Source organism: Staurois parvus, unplaced genomic scaffold (assembly GCF_062004578.1).
Source record: "Staurois parvus isolate SC_StPar_1 unplaced genomic scaffold, SC_StPar_1.0 ptg000291l, whole genome shotgun sequence".
NCBI lineage: Eukaryota > Metazoa > Chordata > Amphibia > Anura > Ranidae > Staurois > Staurois parvus.
The window spans coordinates 6,280,562-6,296,831 of record NW_028318087.1 but is presented as its reverse complement, the minus strand read 5'-3'; the positions used below and the strand labels follow the sequence as shown (position 1 = coordinate 6,296,831).

The 16,270-nt window shown below is 38.1% G+C and overlaps 1 protein-coding gene across 18 annotated transcripts in view; it reads right to left on the bottom strand.

The window, feature by feature from the left end:
- The window catches only part of KCNMA1 (potassium calcium-activated channel subfamily M alpha 1), a 976,002-nt gene that overhangs the window by 595,322 nt on the left and 364,410 nt on the right, over nt 1–16,270 (bottom strand). For all 18 annotated transcript variants that reach the window (XM_089682563.1, XM_089682562.1, XM_089682551.1 and 15 more), the window contains exon 3: nt 10,142–10,203. In XM_089682563.1, the coding sequence (XP_089538689.1) occupies nt 10,142–10,203 (62 nt within the window). The remainder of the gene's footprint in view (nt 1–10,141; nt 10,204–16,270) is intronic.

Genomic DNA, 16,270 nt, shown 5'->3' with positions numbered 1-16,270 from the left:
TACAGGCATCACTTCTACCTGAAGATAGCAGGAAAATGCTCCCAGAATCAGTAGTGGAGTATAGACTGAAGTAAAAGGCTGTATGGCAGGAAAGAGAATGCATAATTCTTCAATTCCTGTGTCCTACAATGGACAATCAATAAAACCTTTATGCCAGTATAAAGTTAACTGTTAGCCTGGAAATTCCATATTTGTGGTGTTATAAATTAACAGTCCCTGAGCCAGAACGTACCAGCTGTAATGTATCGGAACAAAAACTAACAAATAAATAAATAAAAAGAATCTGTATTTATTCATAGTTGAATTCACCAAGCATCCAACCATGGCAAAAATGCAGTATTCTTTGAACTGTCTCTTCAGCGCCTATGCTCCCGTCAACAAATTGTTAACTCCCAGCCAACCTAGGACTGAAGCCCTGACTCAGCTTTTTACTAAAGTCTGCACAACTCAATTAGCCTGAAAGGATTTTCCTTGTCTTATAAATCACATTTCTGTTAATTTTTCTTCCTATGCTACTTTTAGGACTCAAAAGATTTCTGGTGTGCCATTCTACTTCAACACCTTATTTTTTTATGCAATCCCATGTAATTGGTTTCAGTTTGTTCGTTCCTAATAGTTTAATGTCTAAAACGTACTTTCTTTCCAATGTTTTACGGTTAGGAGATATTTTAAATTTAGACCAATGAACTGCTAAAATGGCTATATATTATTATTATTATAATACAGTATTTATATAGCGCCAAAGGGTTTGCTCAGCGCTGTACAATAGCAAGGGGGACAGAACATGAGACAAGACAGAAACAATACAATACACGAGGGGTTCGAGGGCCCTGCTCTTTCGAGCTTACAATCTGAGATATATATATATATATAAATCATACTATGAATAGCATCTAAATATAAAAAATTATTATAATAATGTATCACTGCTGCCACCTTCTTCATTCATATTTTTTATATTTATATGCTTATTGGTGGTAGAATTTTTTTTTTATCAGTATTATAGCTTCACAGAGCAGAGAAATCTTTATATTATATAAAACGTATCAACAAAAGTACCATAGGAGAGAACATTCAAAACGTTTTTCACTGCATTATTTCTAGAATCCAGAAAAGCACAAACTAGTATTCAGTATATATATATATATATACACACATGTATTTATATATATATATATATATATATATATATATATATATATATATATATATATATACACATATACACATATACACACACACACACACATTCACATGAAAATAAAGCATACAACAAATAAACAAAAAAAATCATGGAATCATTTTCTTTAACCAAATGTAATCTAAATTTTTGACTCATCAAAGTAGCCAGATATAAGAGCCAAACAAATTTGTCGCATTTTTTCTACAACCAAAATCATCATTGTATGGAAAGTTTGGAAAGTTCTTCACAACACTGTTGCAGAAGTTCACACAAATGTGTTTCACTTGCTTTGCTTTCAGCCTTCTTGTCCAGTTCATCCCAAACTAGCTCCATGAGGTTTAAAACTACAGACTGTGCTGGCCACTCCATAATTTGAAGCCCACTGTCTTGTTCTTTTCTTCTAAGCTAGGTCTGACACAGCCTGGAGGCATATTTTGGGTCATTATCATGCTGTAGGATGAACCATGACCAATTAGGCATATTGCATGGCACTGCAAAATGCTGTGGTAGTAGTTTTGATTCAGGGTGCCACTTTGTTCAGGTCAGCTACCCTGGATCCAGCAAGAGTGCCCCAGACTTATCACGCTTCCATCTCCATATTTGACAGTTGTAGTCACACACCGAATAACCATCCTTCCACCTACTAGACATCAAACAAAAACCCTGTGTGATGAACCAAAGATCTCAAATTTTGATGTATCGGTCCATAAGACCTTCTTCCAGTGTTCAGTAGTGCTTTGTTGGAGGCCTAGGTAAACCTCTTTTTCTTACTTTGCCATCTTAGCAATAGCTCTCTCATAGCCTGTCAAACCTGCAGCTCAAAGTCTTCTCTTCACAGCTGAAACTTGCTTACTTTGATCAGTGTCAAGCTGTGCTTCAAGCTGTTCTCCTGCGAGCCACCTGTCACACAAATTGTTGACTCTCAAACATGTCTTCTGATTCTGTTGTGGCATTGGGTCTGCCAGACCTCCTTCTTGCTCTCTTTGCAATTTCTCTAAAGAAAGACCTATACTTTTAAGGGTTATAATGTCTGTCTCTCTTTGTTTATTGCCTTTTTCCTCACAATTTTGAGAGCAATAACCACTTCTTGCAGTACAACACTGTCCAAATATGGTTTAGAGAGTGTCTAATAACAGTCAGTGTCAACAATGCTTTTATACAAACAGAAAGCTTGTTGGGACACCTGTAGGAATGGTTACCATAAACTTTCAGAACTTAAACAATAAGCTCACTTTTCTAAACATGTTACACCTATATTTAGGGTGTAACATGTTCAGCCTCGGACTCCTCTACCCCCATCCTTGTGGCAGCAAGCCAGGGATATTCTACCCGTACTCGCTGCTGCAACTCAAAGAGTGCGGCCGTGCCTGGCTCCTCCCACAGATCCCTGTGAATCAATAAACTACAAGTACCAACAGCTTTTACAACTGTCAGCTTGTAATTCTCAATGAACTACCAAAGTGCTGTCAGTGTAAAGCTGTCTGCTTGTACAAGAAGAGTGAATACACTGACAGTCTTCAGGAGACCTGAATGTCACCAGCGATCTACGGATCACTGGTGCAATGCTTTACAGGCTCCTAAAACAAAAAATACTAAATGCACATTTTTTTTTTTTACCTGCAAAAAAATGTGCATTTATTATTTTTTGTAGAAAGGTGAACTTATCCTTTAACTTTTAGAAAAAATATACTTTAACACCTTGACGCCGACATAAATATGCGGCCTTATGGAACTGGGCTTTTTTCTGTGGGACCGCATATTTGCGTACTTGTCTTTGTGCTGGAAGCATGCCGCACTACGCGCTCCCAGCACAAAGACTGCGGTGTCACTGAGAGCCCCAGGTCCCGTTCTAACAATCAGGACCTGGGACTCCCGATTCCGGGTCACATGATCGCTGTGATAGCCTCTGATTGGCTATCACAGTGATCAGTCACTGTGCAGCCCAGCCCCCTTGTTTTTTTTCTCTCTCTATGAATGGAGAAGAGAGATACATTGTATATCTCGAACTCCTGGCATAGAGAGAGAAAAAAAAATGTTTGTAAAAAAAAAAAAATTATTAATAAATATTAAAGAAATAAAATAAAAAATACCTAGATCAAGTTTTGCTATAGTTGAGTATTAGGGTTATTGTTTGGGTCAGGATTTAAAAAAAAAAAAAATTGGTATCAGTGTCAGTTAGTGTCAATGTCAGTGTGTTTTAGGTAAAAAAAAAATAGACAAAAACAAGATGCACACTATTGTTTCTGGGCTACAAACGGGTACAAACCACAAATAACATACACATATATGGTATCGCTGCGATCGTCAAGAGCTGGAGAATTTATTTTGGGTTGTTCTTTGGTGTTAGGTTATGTTAGTAACAAGAAACACACAGCTAAATAAAAAAAAAGATTTTTTTTTTACTATTTTGGGCCAGTTTTCCTTTAATAAAAAAAAAAAAATCAGGAGATATCCATTACCATTTACCGCCAAATGAAAGCCCAATATGTCCTGAAAAAAATGCGGTATAATTCAACTGGATGTACAAAGTAGTTGTGATGATATGTACGGTTTTACTAACACATGTCAACGTTGCAAAATTGTGCTTAGGCATTTAGATTTGTTTTACCGTTAGGAGTGAAGGGGTTAATGTCCACGATTTTGGCACCACTGTACATTTACAGTGCATTCATACAGTATTCAGACCCCCTTCACTTTTTTCAATTTTGTTATGTTGCAGCCTGATACAACAGTTGTTTAAATGTATTCTTTTCTCAATCTACACTCAGTACCCCATAATGACAAAGTGAAAACAGAATTTTAGAAATGTTTACAAAAGGAAAAACTGAAATATCATATTGGCATACATATTCAGATTCTTTGCAACAGCATTTGAAATTTAGCTCAGGTGCCTCCCATTTCTTTTTATCATTGCTGAGAGGTTTCTACACCATGATTGGAGTACACCTGTGGTAAATTAATTTGATTGGACATGATTTGGAAAGACACACACCTCTCTATAATGTAGGCCATAGACGGGGAGAAAAACGGCCGATTTTTCTTTAAAAAAACGAAAAATCGGTCATTCAAGCGGCCGATGTTACCAGCAATGGTAAAAAAAAAAAAAAAAAAAAAAAAAAAAAAAAAAAATCGGCCGATTTTCATCCCGTCTACAGCCGGCAAAAAGTGTCCCTGCAGAGAGCTCTGCTATTTCTTTGACAGTTCCTTGACATTTACAGCGGTTGCAACATTGTATCTATTTGTATCCATTTAGGATACAGATGTTTTTATTCGGAAACAAATAGATACAATGTTGCAACCGCTGTAAATATCAAAGAACTGTCAAAGAAATAGCGGAGCTCTCTGCAGAGACACTTTTTGCCGGCCTGGAATTCCTCTTATTTTTCATCCCTCTTCTTTTTCTTCTTCTTCTTCATCATCATCATCCTCTTCTTCTTCTTCATCATCATCCTCTTCTTCATCATCATCATCATCATCTTCTACATCATCATCCTCCTCTTCTTCATCATCATCCTCCTTCTTCATCATCATCATCCTCTTCTTCATCATCATCCTCATCTTCTTCTTCATCCTCATCTTCTTCTTCATCCTCATCTTCTTCTTCATCCTCATCTTCTTCTTCTTTTTCTTCTTTTTGTCTTCCTCTTGCAGGTCACTGCTCATGCGCAGATTTTTTATCGGTAAAAAATCGGCTGATTTGCCCATCATTGCTGCAAAAATCGGCCGATCGGCAAAAGCGGCCAATTTTTTTCCAACTTTACCGCTAAAAAAAAATCTGCCAAAATACCGAAAACCGGCCGAACAAATAGCCCACTAACGATCCGAAAATCGTCCGATTTTATTTCCGGCCGAAAAATCGTCCGATTTTCGACCCATCTATGGCCTGCATAAGTCCTCATGCACACTGTACGTTTTTATAGCTGCTGTTTTTGGCTTTTGATGTTTTTTTTCTACAGCCAGTAAACCCACCAGCATGTTATCCTATGTGTTCATGCACACATAGACTGTAATCAATGTTTTTTTGGCAGGGGCGTTCTTTGCTTGGAAAAAAATCCAGGACTAGTGGGTTTCTAGTGGAGTTTTTTAGCTGTAAAAACGCTCTAATGCTGAAAAACACATCAAAAAGAGGTAAACCGCTGTAAATTGCGGTAAATCTCAGCAAACCGGCGTTTTGGGACTTTTTTTGACAAAAAAAATATTTGTTTCGTAATAAAAGCCACTAAAAACGCAAACTTGAAAAACGCAAAAAAAAAATCCACTAAACACTAATGCAAAAACGCTAAAAAACTCACATTTTTAACGTGCCTTTACACAGCTAACGTTACCAGCGTTATTAAAATGCTCCGTTTGCATGGAGCCTAAAAGGCCTCACAGCTGTCAATGCATACTGTATCAGAGCAAAAGCCATGAGGCTTAAGGAACTGCCTGCAGAGCTCAGAGACAAGATTATTGCAAAGCACAGATTTGGGGAAGGCTACAAAAAATGTCTGCTGCACTGAAGGTTCCCAAGAGCAAAGTGACCTCCATAGTTCTCAAATGGGTTTTTCCAAGAGCTAGTCACCCGGCCAAACTGAGCAATCTGGGGAGAAGATCCTTAGTATGAGAGGTGACCAAGAACTTGATTCTCACTCTCACTTGAGCTCCAAAGATCCTGTGTGGAGATGGAATAAAGAAGGAAAATGGAAAAATACACACAAAATCCTGCTTGGAGTTTGCAAAAAAAAAAGCACCTGCAGGACTCTCAGACTGTGAGGAACACAGTTCTCTAGTCTGATGAAATTAAGATTGAACTGTTTGGCCTCAATTCTAAAGGTTATGTCTGGAGGAAATCAGGCACCGTTCATCACCTGCCCAATACCATCCCAACACTGAGGCATGGTGGTGGCAGCATCATGCCATAGGGGTGTTTTTCAGCAGCAGGGACTGAGTACAGGGTTGAGGAAAAGCTGAAAGGAGCAAAGTGCAGGGATATCCTCAATAAAAATCTGTTCCACAGTGTTTAGGAACTCAGACAGGGCCAAAGGGTCATCTTCCACCATGACAACGATCCTAACAACACAGCCAACACAAAAGAGGACTGGCTTAGGGAATACTCTGAGAATGTCCTAGATTGGCCAGGTCAGAGCACTGACTTGAACCCTATTGAACATCTAAGGAGAGACCTAAAATTACTGTCCACTGTTGGTCCTCATCCAATCTGAATGAACTTGAGAGGATTTGCAAAAAAGAATGACAGAAAATCCCCCAATCCAGGTGTGCAAAGCGTGTTGCAACATAACCAAACAGATTTGAGGCTGTAATTGTTTCCAAAAGGTGCTTCAACAAAGTACGGAGTAAAGGGTCTGAATACTTAAGTTCATGTGATATTTCAGTTTTTATTTTTAATAAATTCTCAGACATTTCTAAATTTCAGTTTTCACTTTGTCATTATGCGGTACTGAGAGTAGATTAATAGGGAAAAAATGAATTTAAACAACTTTAGTATCAAGCGGCAACATAACAAAATTAAAAAAAATTGAAGGTGGCCTGAAAACTGTATTCATAAAGTATTCGGACCCTCTTCCCTTTTTATTTTTAAATTTTGTTAGCACCAGAACCACCCCCCCATCAGACACTCCCACATATTTGTGTCCCCTAAAAGCCCCCCACATACATTTAAGTCACCATCAGAAAATGCCCCTGCCAACCCCCCGCACATTTGTATCCACATCAGAGAAATCCCTGGCACAGCACCAGAAGTCACATTTGTATCCCACTTACACCGGTATCCGGCTTAGGTGCAGATCTGCTGCACCTCCTGGCTCTGTGAGGTGCTGGCTTGGCGGGCTTTGTCAGGTTGCGGGACCAGCACTGTATACTGCCAAAGGAGAGTATACAGCGCAACTCCTGCTACACAACATACCAGAAACTAACCCTGCAAGGAGTCTGTGGACTCAAGCTGCAGGCTAGGAAAAAAATGTCAGATTGCTTTAACTGACATCATTTGCAGATCTAAATTCATCCCTGTAATCTGCAGATGAATGAACAGATAGATACAAAAGTACAATATGTTACTTTGTATCTTTGTATTATCACCAGTGGAGCAGTGTTTATAAAAAAAAATTATTCAGACCTTTTTTGACATCTGCAGCAACTGACACTTCTGAGTATACAGTAATGTTGTGAATATCAATATGCTAATACCAATATTCCCAAAAGTATATATCACACAAATATATTTAAAAAAAAAATAAAAAAAAATTTAACAGTCCCAAAATAGATAAGAAATAAAATTAAAGAAATAATGTTATAAAAAGGTCACTCTCTGCCAACTTCAATCATCAATCTTCATATTCAGCCTTTCAATGGCTCACAAAGAAACCTCAACATAAAAAGAAAAATCACATAGTGCATTATCTTAAATAAAATATAAATGAAACAGATGTGATAAACGCAAACAACCATGCGGTGATGTTGTTTTTGGATGCATATTTTTCACTTGATTGATTCACTGGCACTGTTTTGACACTTTCACTTTTTTCACTATTTGTGATCACGCATGGTTGTTTGCATTTATCACATCTGTTTCATTTATACTTTATTTAAGATAATGCACTATTTGATTTTTCATTTTATGTTGAGGTTTCTTTGTGAGCCATTGAAAGGCTGAATATGAAGATTGATGATTGAAGTTGGCACAGAGTGACTTTTTATAACATTATTTATTTTATTCCTTATCTATTTTGGGACTGTTAAATTTTAAAAAATTTTTTAAATATATTTGTGTGATATATACTTTTGGGAATATTGGTATTAGCGTATTCATATTCACAGTTTTTACACTTTTTGGGGAAAAGTGTATCTTGATGCTATTTATAGCCTTATTGTATTGAATTATTCAAGGGATACCGTAAAATTAACATATATTATACAGTAATGTTGGCTTTGATTAATCAAAACCAACATTTACTGTATACTGGGGGGGGGGGGGGTAATTAAGCAGGACAGAGAGACTGGACATACTACACACATTCTGCGTACAATGGTGACTTATTTGGCCATGTGTAGTATGCCCAAAGTGCAGCTAGTTAAGTTAAATATACTGTATCTCTTCTTACGGTTTGATAAAATCTTAAAATCTATTATATGATAACATTTTTAAAGTGTTACTAAACCAAAAAACAAACATATTGCACTTTACTAATCCCTAAATGTGGTAGTTTCATTAGGATTTTTTTTAGGATTTTTTCCCTTTAGGCTACTTTCACATCTATGCATGTGCAGATGATGCATTTTTGATGCGTTTTCAAGCTTCTGCTTTTTTTTTCACCAAAAATGCATTTACATGCATTGTTTGATGAAATTTTAGGTGGTCCCATTGAAGTCTGTCAAAAAAGCACGAGTTACATGCAAAAAAAAAAAAAATAAAAGTCCCTGCACATTTTCCAAAAATGCACTGCAGGAAACTAACTACAAATATGTGACTGGAGCCCACAGAAAATAATGTTAAATGGATTGTGATGTGGATCTGCAAACGCATTAAAACCAACACAGATATTAACCTAGCCTTATTTTCAGTGATCCAGCCAGTAGTACACTTTCAATTATAGGGTGGTGGTGCTGTCACTCCTGGACAGCAGAAATCCATGAGGAAGGTTGTGTTGGATGCGTTAGCAGATTTAAATGGACTTGACTAACAAATTATAGCAGCCTACCTCTAGCTAAAACTTTTTTTTTTTTAACACAGTTCCAGCAAAAGTTATTTTTTTCCTTTTGGCATAAAGGTTTAACAAATGAATAAAAGGTGACCATTTTAGGCACCCCTGTCAGCATTAAATAGTCTCAACCTACTTTTGCTGGACATGTTGACCTGTTAAAGGAGTGGCTGAATCAACAGAAAAAAATAAGGGTAAGAAAAGCATAAAAAGAAAACTTATGGATCTGCCACATCCAAGAAATTGGTAGGCTGCAATATGTACATTTTTTGTTTTGGGGTTTAATACTTCTTTTATTTTATTATGTGAATGTTTTACATGTTGCCATTAAACTCCATTATTTGTTAGTTGTACTGGGGCAGTCAAACCATGTGCAAAATTAGCACATGAAACAAATGCAGAGGGCTAAAACTCAAGTGTAGCACAACAAACTCTTTATCCAAATAAAAACAGACAAATGGGCATGATGAAGCAGTGGCTCGAGCCTGTTAACCAAAAAATTTCAGGAAGCCCATCTCACCATCCACATCTTACACACAGCTAGGCTGCAGTGCAACACAGGAGCCTCTGTGCCCACTCACAGCAAACTGGTGACAGCTGGGAAATCCCAAGAAACATGCCATGGACTGGGGGGAGTATGTGGACATGGTTCGAAATGCATTTCAAACGTCCATGTGCAAAAAATTTAATTTATGTTTATATATATTCAGAAATGTGGCTCTTTGGAAATGTGTCTAGAACAAATTCTCAACACTGTTTTTCTGGAGAAACTGAAGTACTGTTTGTAATAAATATAATACTGTAACATTGTAAGATCTGATCAAAATAATTTAAAAATGCAATTTTACATGCATGGAAATGCATATAACCAGGTATAAATCCACATGACTATATACACATAGGTGTGAATAGGTCCTACTTTTGGCCTCTGCCACTGTTGCAAGTGGTGTGGTCCATGTTACCACACTGTTACCATGCTTGGCTAATTTTGTTAACATCCAATTTCCTAAAAACTGGAGGGATTGCTTTTACCTTGCCTTGTATATAGGAGTCTGAGCGAGTAGAAGATAACTCCACACACTGCATTATTCATTACACTTTGTGTGCCATCAACATGGCTCACACAAGCAAACACAGATGGCAACATACCTGTCAGATTCTGCTCAGACATATATCACATATAGCTGTATTAATCGATCACCAATGCAAACATTACCAATCACCAAATACTGTATGGACAAAACAGATACTATGTTTTACTCACTTGGATGAATCAATGAAGTATATTACTAGGGCTCCAATGCTCAGAGCGAAGACCGTCACTACCTGCAGAAGAAAAAACAACAGTATAATTTACACTTTACAGTATAGTTTATGGCAGTGATATCTTGTTATTAAATATGGTTAACTACGAGTAGGAATGATGTAAATTTGCAAATAATCTAAACATTTAGGACTAAAATGATGAAACATTTGGACAGTCCCATCATATGTGAATGAATTAGACTATGCCAGTCTATGGGGAAGGAAGGGAAGTTAAAAGAATACATTTGTGACCAAGTTTGCTCTGTGTAGCAGTCATAGTGATTGTTTTATCAGAGTCCAGGGCCTGTGTTGACAGACTTGTTTATATCAAAGGGGTTTTTATTCCCACACAATTCTAGGGGAAAGTAAAACCCATATGAAGCAGGTCAAATGCAGGTTAGAAGGAATGCCATAGAATGTCAAATGCACCATTTATTTAAAGAAAGTGTAAACCCAACATTTCATATTCCTGATATGTTCCTTCTGTACCATGTACTTATATTATAAGCATTCTATATGTTTCTCTTTGTATTGATTCCTTTGTGTGAAACCCATGGTATTCTTGCCAGTCCCTCTGCTTTCCTATTAAAAACTGACCACACTAGGCATGAGAGCACAGCATGGTCAGTTCTCTAGCTATGCTCCTCCAATGATCACACTCCAATGACACACACCCCCTGCATAGCCTTTCCCTGGGAAGTTCAGTATACTGCTGTTTCGCCTCCACCACCTCTCTATGCAGCTGAAAAAAGAGGGTATGTGATTACCTATTAAAAGGGGGGAAAAGGTATTTATATATATTGAGTTGTTTTACAATGTGAGGCTTTAGAATCACTTATCAGCTGGGCTACTTTCACACTGATCAGCAGAAAACCGCATGCATCTTTATGGTGTGTTTTTTAAAGGACATGCAACTCAAAAACTGCACCAAAACCACAATATGCAGGTGCATTTTTGATGTGTTTTTGACACATTTTCTATTGCTTTCAATGGGGAGGTGCGGTTTTTTGGTACAGTGTTTCTATCACACCAAAACTGCAGCAAGCAAAACTTTGAAAAACACACCGAATCTTCAACTCAACAGTGTGAAGAGTTCCATAGGAATACAGAATGGTCACACTTTTTTCTTCAGCTTTTTTAACACAAACGTGGAATGGATCAGTATGAAAGCAGCCTTAATTCTGAATGATCTCAGAAACTTTTAAACTGATGTTCAACTGATGCCATCAACATAAACCCACCCATTTTTCCAGAGTTTGGACCAGATAAGTGATGCCAGCCCTCTGTCGACTGAAAAAGGGCCACAGGAGTAAAGAACTAAGAATTAACATTTCATAATTCTGTCCACTGTAGTCTGTTCACTAAGTTATACAAGACAAACTCCTCACCATTGAACTCATAATGCTATATTTTACATTACAGCTTCTTGCCTGGGCTATTGTAATATGACGGCCGGGCGGGAGCTCTCCCGTTCTGAGTGGATGTCATATGACATCCTCCCAGAATCAGGCCAGGATGCAGTGTGATTTTTGACACCAGCTGTGTCCACAGGACACTGCGGATGACAGATCAGTGTATCATGCCGCTGCCAGTACACCATGGTTGGCTTCCATTCATAGCATTCATTTTGAACTACTGTGTTGATCTCTGTGATTGGTCACAGTGATTACATGGTACAGACAGGGCCAATCACAGCCCATCTGTAACATGTGCTTAGCTGTGGCCAGTCACAGATAAATCACAATATTACACTATGAATGGATTTTATTCAGAAAAAAATGGTTGCTTATAACAGTAATTATCACTGTTATAAGCAATCACAGTAAGTTTAAAAAACAAAACAAAATCCTGATCACCTCTGGAGAGTAGTACAGTGTTACTATGGTAACACTGTATTGCTCTGGTCACAGTTATGTTAACAAAAATGTAATAAATAAAAATAACATTAAAAAAATGAAAAGAAAATTACTATTTTTTTTTTTTTTTTTACATACTTTCACCACTCAGCATTCCTGATCAACGCCATACAAGTTATACAGTTAGGTCCATACATATTTGGACACGGCACAATTTAATTTTTTTTCAAATATTTACCAAAACATATTCAAGCTATAATTATATAATGGATATGGGCTGAAAGTGAACACTCTCAGGTTTAATTTGAGGGTATGTACATCCAAATTGGAGGAAGGGTTTAGGAATTACAGCTCTTAAGAGTAGCCATCCCCCCTTTTTCAAGGGACCAAAAGTAATTGGACATTTGAATATAATCATAAATAAAATGTTCATTTTTAATATTTTGTTTAGAATCCTTTACTGGCAATGACTGCCTTAAGTTTGAAACCCAAAGACTGGGTTACCTCCTTTCTGATGCTTTGCCAGGCTCTAACTGCAGCTGTCTTCAGTTGTTCTTTGTGGGTCTTTCTGCCTTTAGTTTTGCCTTCAGCAAATGAAATGCATGCTCAATTGGGTTGAGATCGGGTGACTGACTCGACCATTGCAGAATATTCTACTTATTTTCCTTAAAAAGCTCCTGGGTTGCTTTTGTAGTGTGTTTTGGATCTATGTCCATCTGTACTGTGAAGCGCTGTCCAATCAACTGTGCTGCATTTGGCTGAATCTGGGCTGACAGTATATCTCTAAACACTGCAGAATTCATCCGGCTGCTTCTGTCTTCTGTCACATCATCAAACAGCATTGACCCAGTGCCACAGGAAGCTATGCATAACGATGCCATCACCCTGCCTCCACCATGTTTAACAGATGACGTTGTGTGTTTTGGATCATAAGCTGTTCCAAACCTTCTCCACACTTTTTTCTTCCAGTCATTCTGGTACAGATTAATCTTAGCTTCATCCATCCAAAGAATGCTTTTCCAGAACTGGTCTGGCTTTTTAGATGTTTTTTGGCAAAGTCTAATCTGGTTTTTCTATTCTTCAGGTTTATGAATGGTTTGCACCTTGTGGTGAACCCTCTGTATTTGCTCTTCTGAAGTCTTCTCTTGATTGTAGACTTTGACAATGATGCACCTACCTCCTGGAGAGTGTCCTTCACTTGTCTGGATATTGTGAATGGGTTTTTCTTTACCATAGAGAGGATCCTGCGATCATCCACCACTGTTGTCTTCCGTGGACGTCCATGCCTTTTTATGTTGCGTTCTTTGCTCCTCAGAATGTACCAAACTGTTGATTTGGCCACTCCTAATGTTGCTGCTATCTCTCTGATGGATTTGTTTAGTTTTTCAAGCCTTACAATGGCCTGTTTCACTTGCATGGACAGCTCCTTTGAACACATGGGTTTCCAGTAATAGATTCCAAATGCAAATAACATTACATTACATTACATTGAGTTTATATAGCGCCAAAGGGTTTGCTCAGCGCTGTACAATAGAGGGGGGGACAATACATGAAACATTACAGCAGCTACGAACAGCACACGAGGGGTAAGAGGGCCCTACTCTTTCGAGCTTACAATCTGGGAGATTGATAACACACTTAGAATCAACTACAGACCTTTTACCTGCCTAATTGATGAAGAAATGAAAAATGAATAGCCCACGCTTAACCATGAAACAGCTTTTGATTCAATTGTCCAATTACTTTTGGTTCCTTGAAAAAGGGGGGTGGCTACTCTTAAGAGCTGTAATTCCTAAACCCTTCCACCAACTTGGATGTACATACCCTCAAATTAAACCTGAGAGTGTGCACTTTCAGCCCATATCCATTATATAACTATAGCTTGAATATGTTTTGGTAAATACCTGAAAAAACTAAAATTGTGCCTGTCTCCAAATATATATGGACCTAACTGTGTGATGATGCTGTACTGCATTGGTAACAGTATGTAAAAAAAAAAAAAAAGAAATTTAAAGAAAACAATTTGTTTTTAATTTCTCCATTTTCCCAAAAAATTGTGACAAAAAAATTACAACTTCAAAAAAATTACGTAAAAAAACTTGCCTTGCCTCTTACTAAATACTTTGTACTGTCTACTTTCCAAAAAGGGGTCATTTGGGGGTATTCGTACTATACTGGCATTTTCGGACCTCAAGGAATGAGAAATGAGGCTGTCAGAACATTCAGGATTGGCGGATATACAGTTGTGACCAAAATTATTCAACCCCCACTGAAATTGAGTGTTTTGGCCAGTTTGACATTGCTTTTGATCATTCAGTCATCTTGCTTACATTTACATTAAAGAGGCACTTGTAGGTCAGACAAATATAACATAACAGTTATAATGAAATAACCACAAATGTCTTTTCTGTGCTCACAGCATTATCAGTTTTATTCAACCCCCAAGTGACATTCAATCTTAGTACTTAGTACAGCATCCTTTTACAGTTATAACAGCTTTTAAACGTGAAGCATAGCTTGACACAAGTGTCTTGCAGCGATCTACGGGTATCTTCGCCCATTCTTCATGGGCAAAGGCCTCCAGTTCAGTCACATTCTTAGGCTTGCGCACTGCAACTGCTTTCTTTAAGTCCCACCAGAGGTTCTCAATCGGATTTAAGTCTGGTGACTGCGATGGCCACTCCAAAATGTTCCAGCCTTTCCTCTGCAACCATGCTCTAGTGGACTTGGAGGTATGCTTGGGATCATTGTCCTGTTGAAAGGTCCAACGTCTCCCAAGCCTCAGGTGTGTGACGGACTGCATCACGTTTCCATCCAATATCTCCTGGTACTGAAGAGAATTCATGGTACCTTGCACACGCTGAAGCTTCCCTGTACCTGCAGAAGCAAAACAGCCCCAAAGCATGATTGACCCTCCACCATGCTTCACAGTAGGCAAGGTGTTCTTTTCATCATAGGCCTTGTTCTTCCTCCTCCAAACATAGCGTTGATCCATGGGCCCAAACAGTTCTAATTTTGTTTCATCAGTCCACAGAACACTATCCCACAACTTTTGTGGTTTGTCCACATGGCTTTTGGCATACTGCAGTCGACTCTTCTTATTCTTTGGAGACAGCAAGGGGGTACGCCTGGGAGTTCTGGCACGGAGGCCTTCATTACGCAGTGTGCGTCTTATTGTCTGGGCTGAAACTTCTGTACCCACATCTGACAAATCTTTTCTCAGTTCCTCAGCAGTCACACGGGGACTTCTCTCCACTCTACGCTTCAGGTAGCGCACAGCAGTCGAAGTCAGCATCTTCTTTCTGCCACGACCAGGTAGCGTTTCAACAGTGCCCTTTGCCTTGAATTTGCGAATGATGCTTCCTAAGGTGTCTCTTGGTATGTTTAACATCTTTGCAATCTTCTTATAGCCATTGCCCTTCCTGTGAAGAGAAATCACCTCTTCTCTTGTCTTCCTGGACCATTCTCTTGCCTTCACCATGTTTGTAACCACACCAGTAAATGTCTAGAAGGAGCTGAGTATCACAGTCATTTTAAAGCTGCCTAATTGGTGCTTATTATGCTTGATTGCTGCTCGGTGACATCCACAGGTGTTTTCAATACCTGATGGAAAGCACCTGTATGAACCTCTGTTCTTCAGAGTGGTAGTCTTTAAGGGGTTGAATAATTGTGGCAATGAAGAAACCACATAAGAACCATTTACTACTGTATTACATAAACAATTGATGTCATTTTAGTTGCATTTGGGTAGTTACAACGTCCTTGTAGGATTTGATTCTGAATACAATTCCAAATGTACACTATAGTCCCTAAACCCCTTTACAGCATTGGGGGTTGAATAATTTTGGTCACAACTGTATATCATAGTTTTTAGACTCTAACTTTCCTACAAACTAAATAATATACACCAATTTGGTTTATTTTCAAAGAAATGTAGAAGAATACACTATGGCCCAAATCTATGAAGAAAGATAGAGTTGCAAAATTTTATAACAGAAACAAAGAAAACTTCGTCTTTTTTTGTTTATTCAGCAAACGAAACCACCAAAAGAAAGCTCTATTTGCGCAAAAAATATTATAAAAGTTGTATTTGGGTACAGTGTTGCATGACAGCGCAATTGTCATTCAAAGTGTGGAAAGCTGAAAACTGCCCTGGGCAGGACGGAGGTGAAAGTGTTCAGTTTTGGAGTGATTAATTATGATCTAAGTATTTATTTTCTCAATTGGTTGAC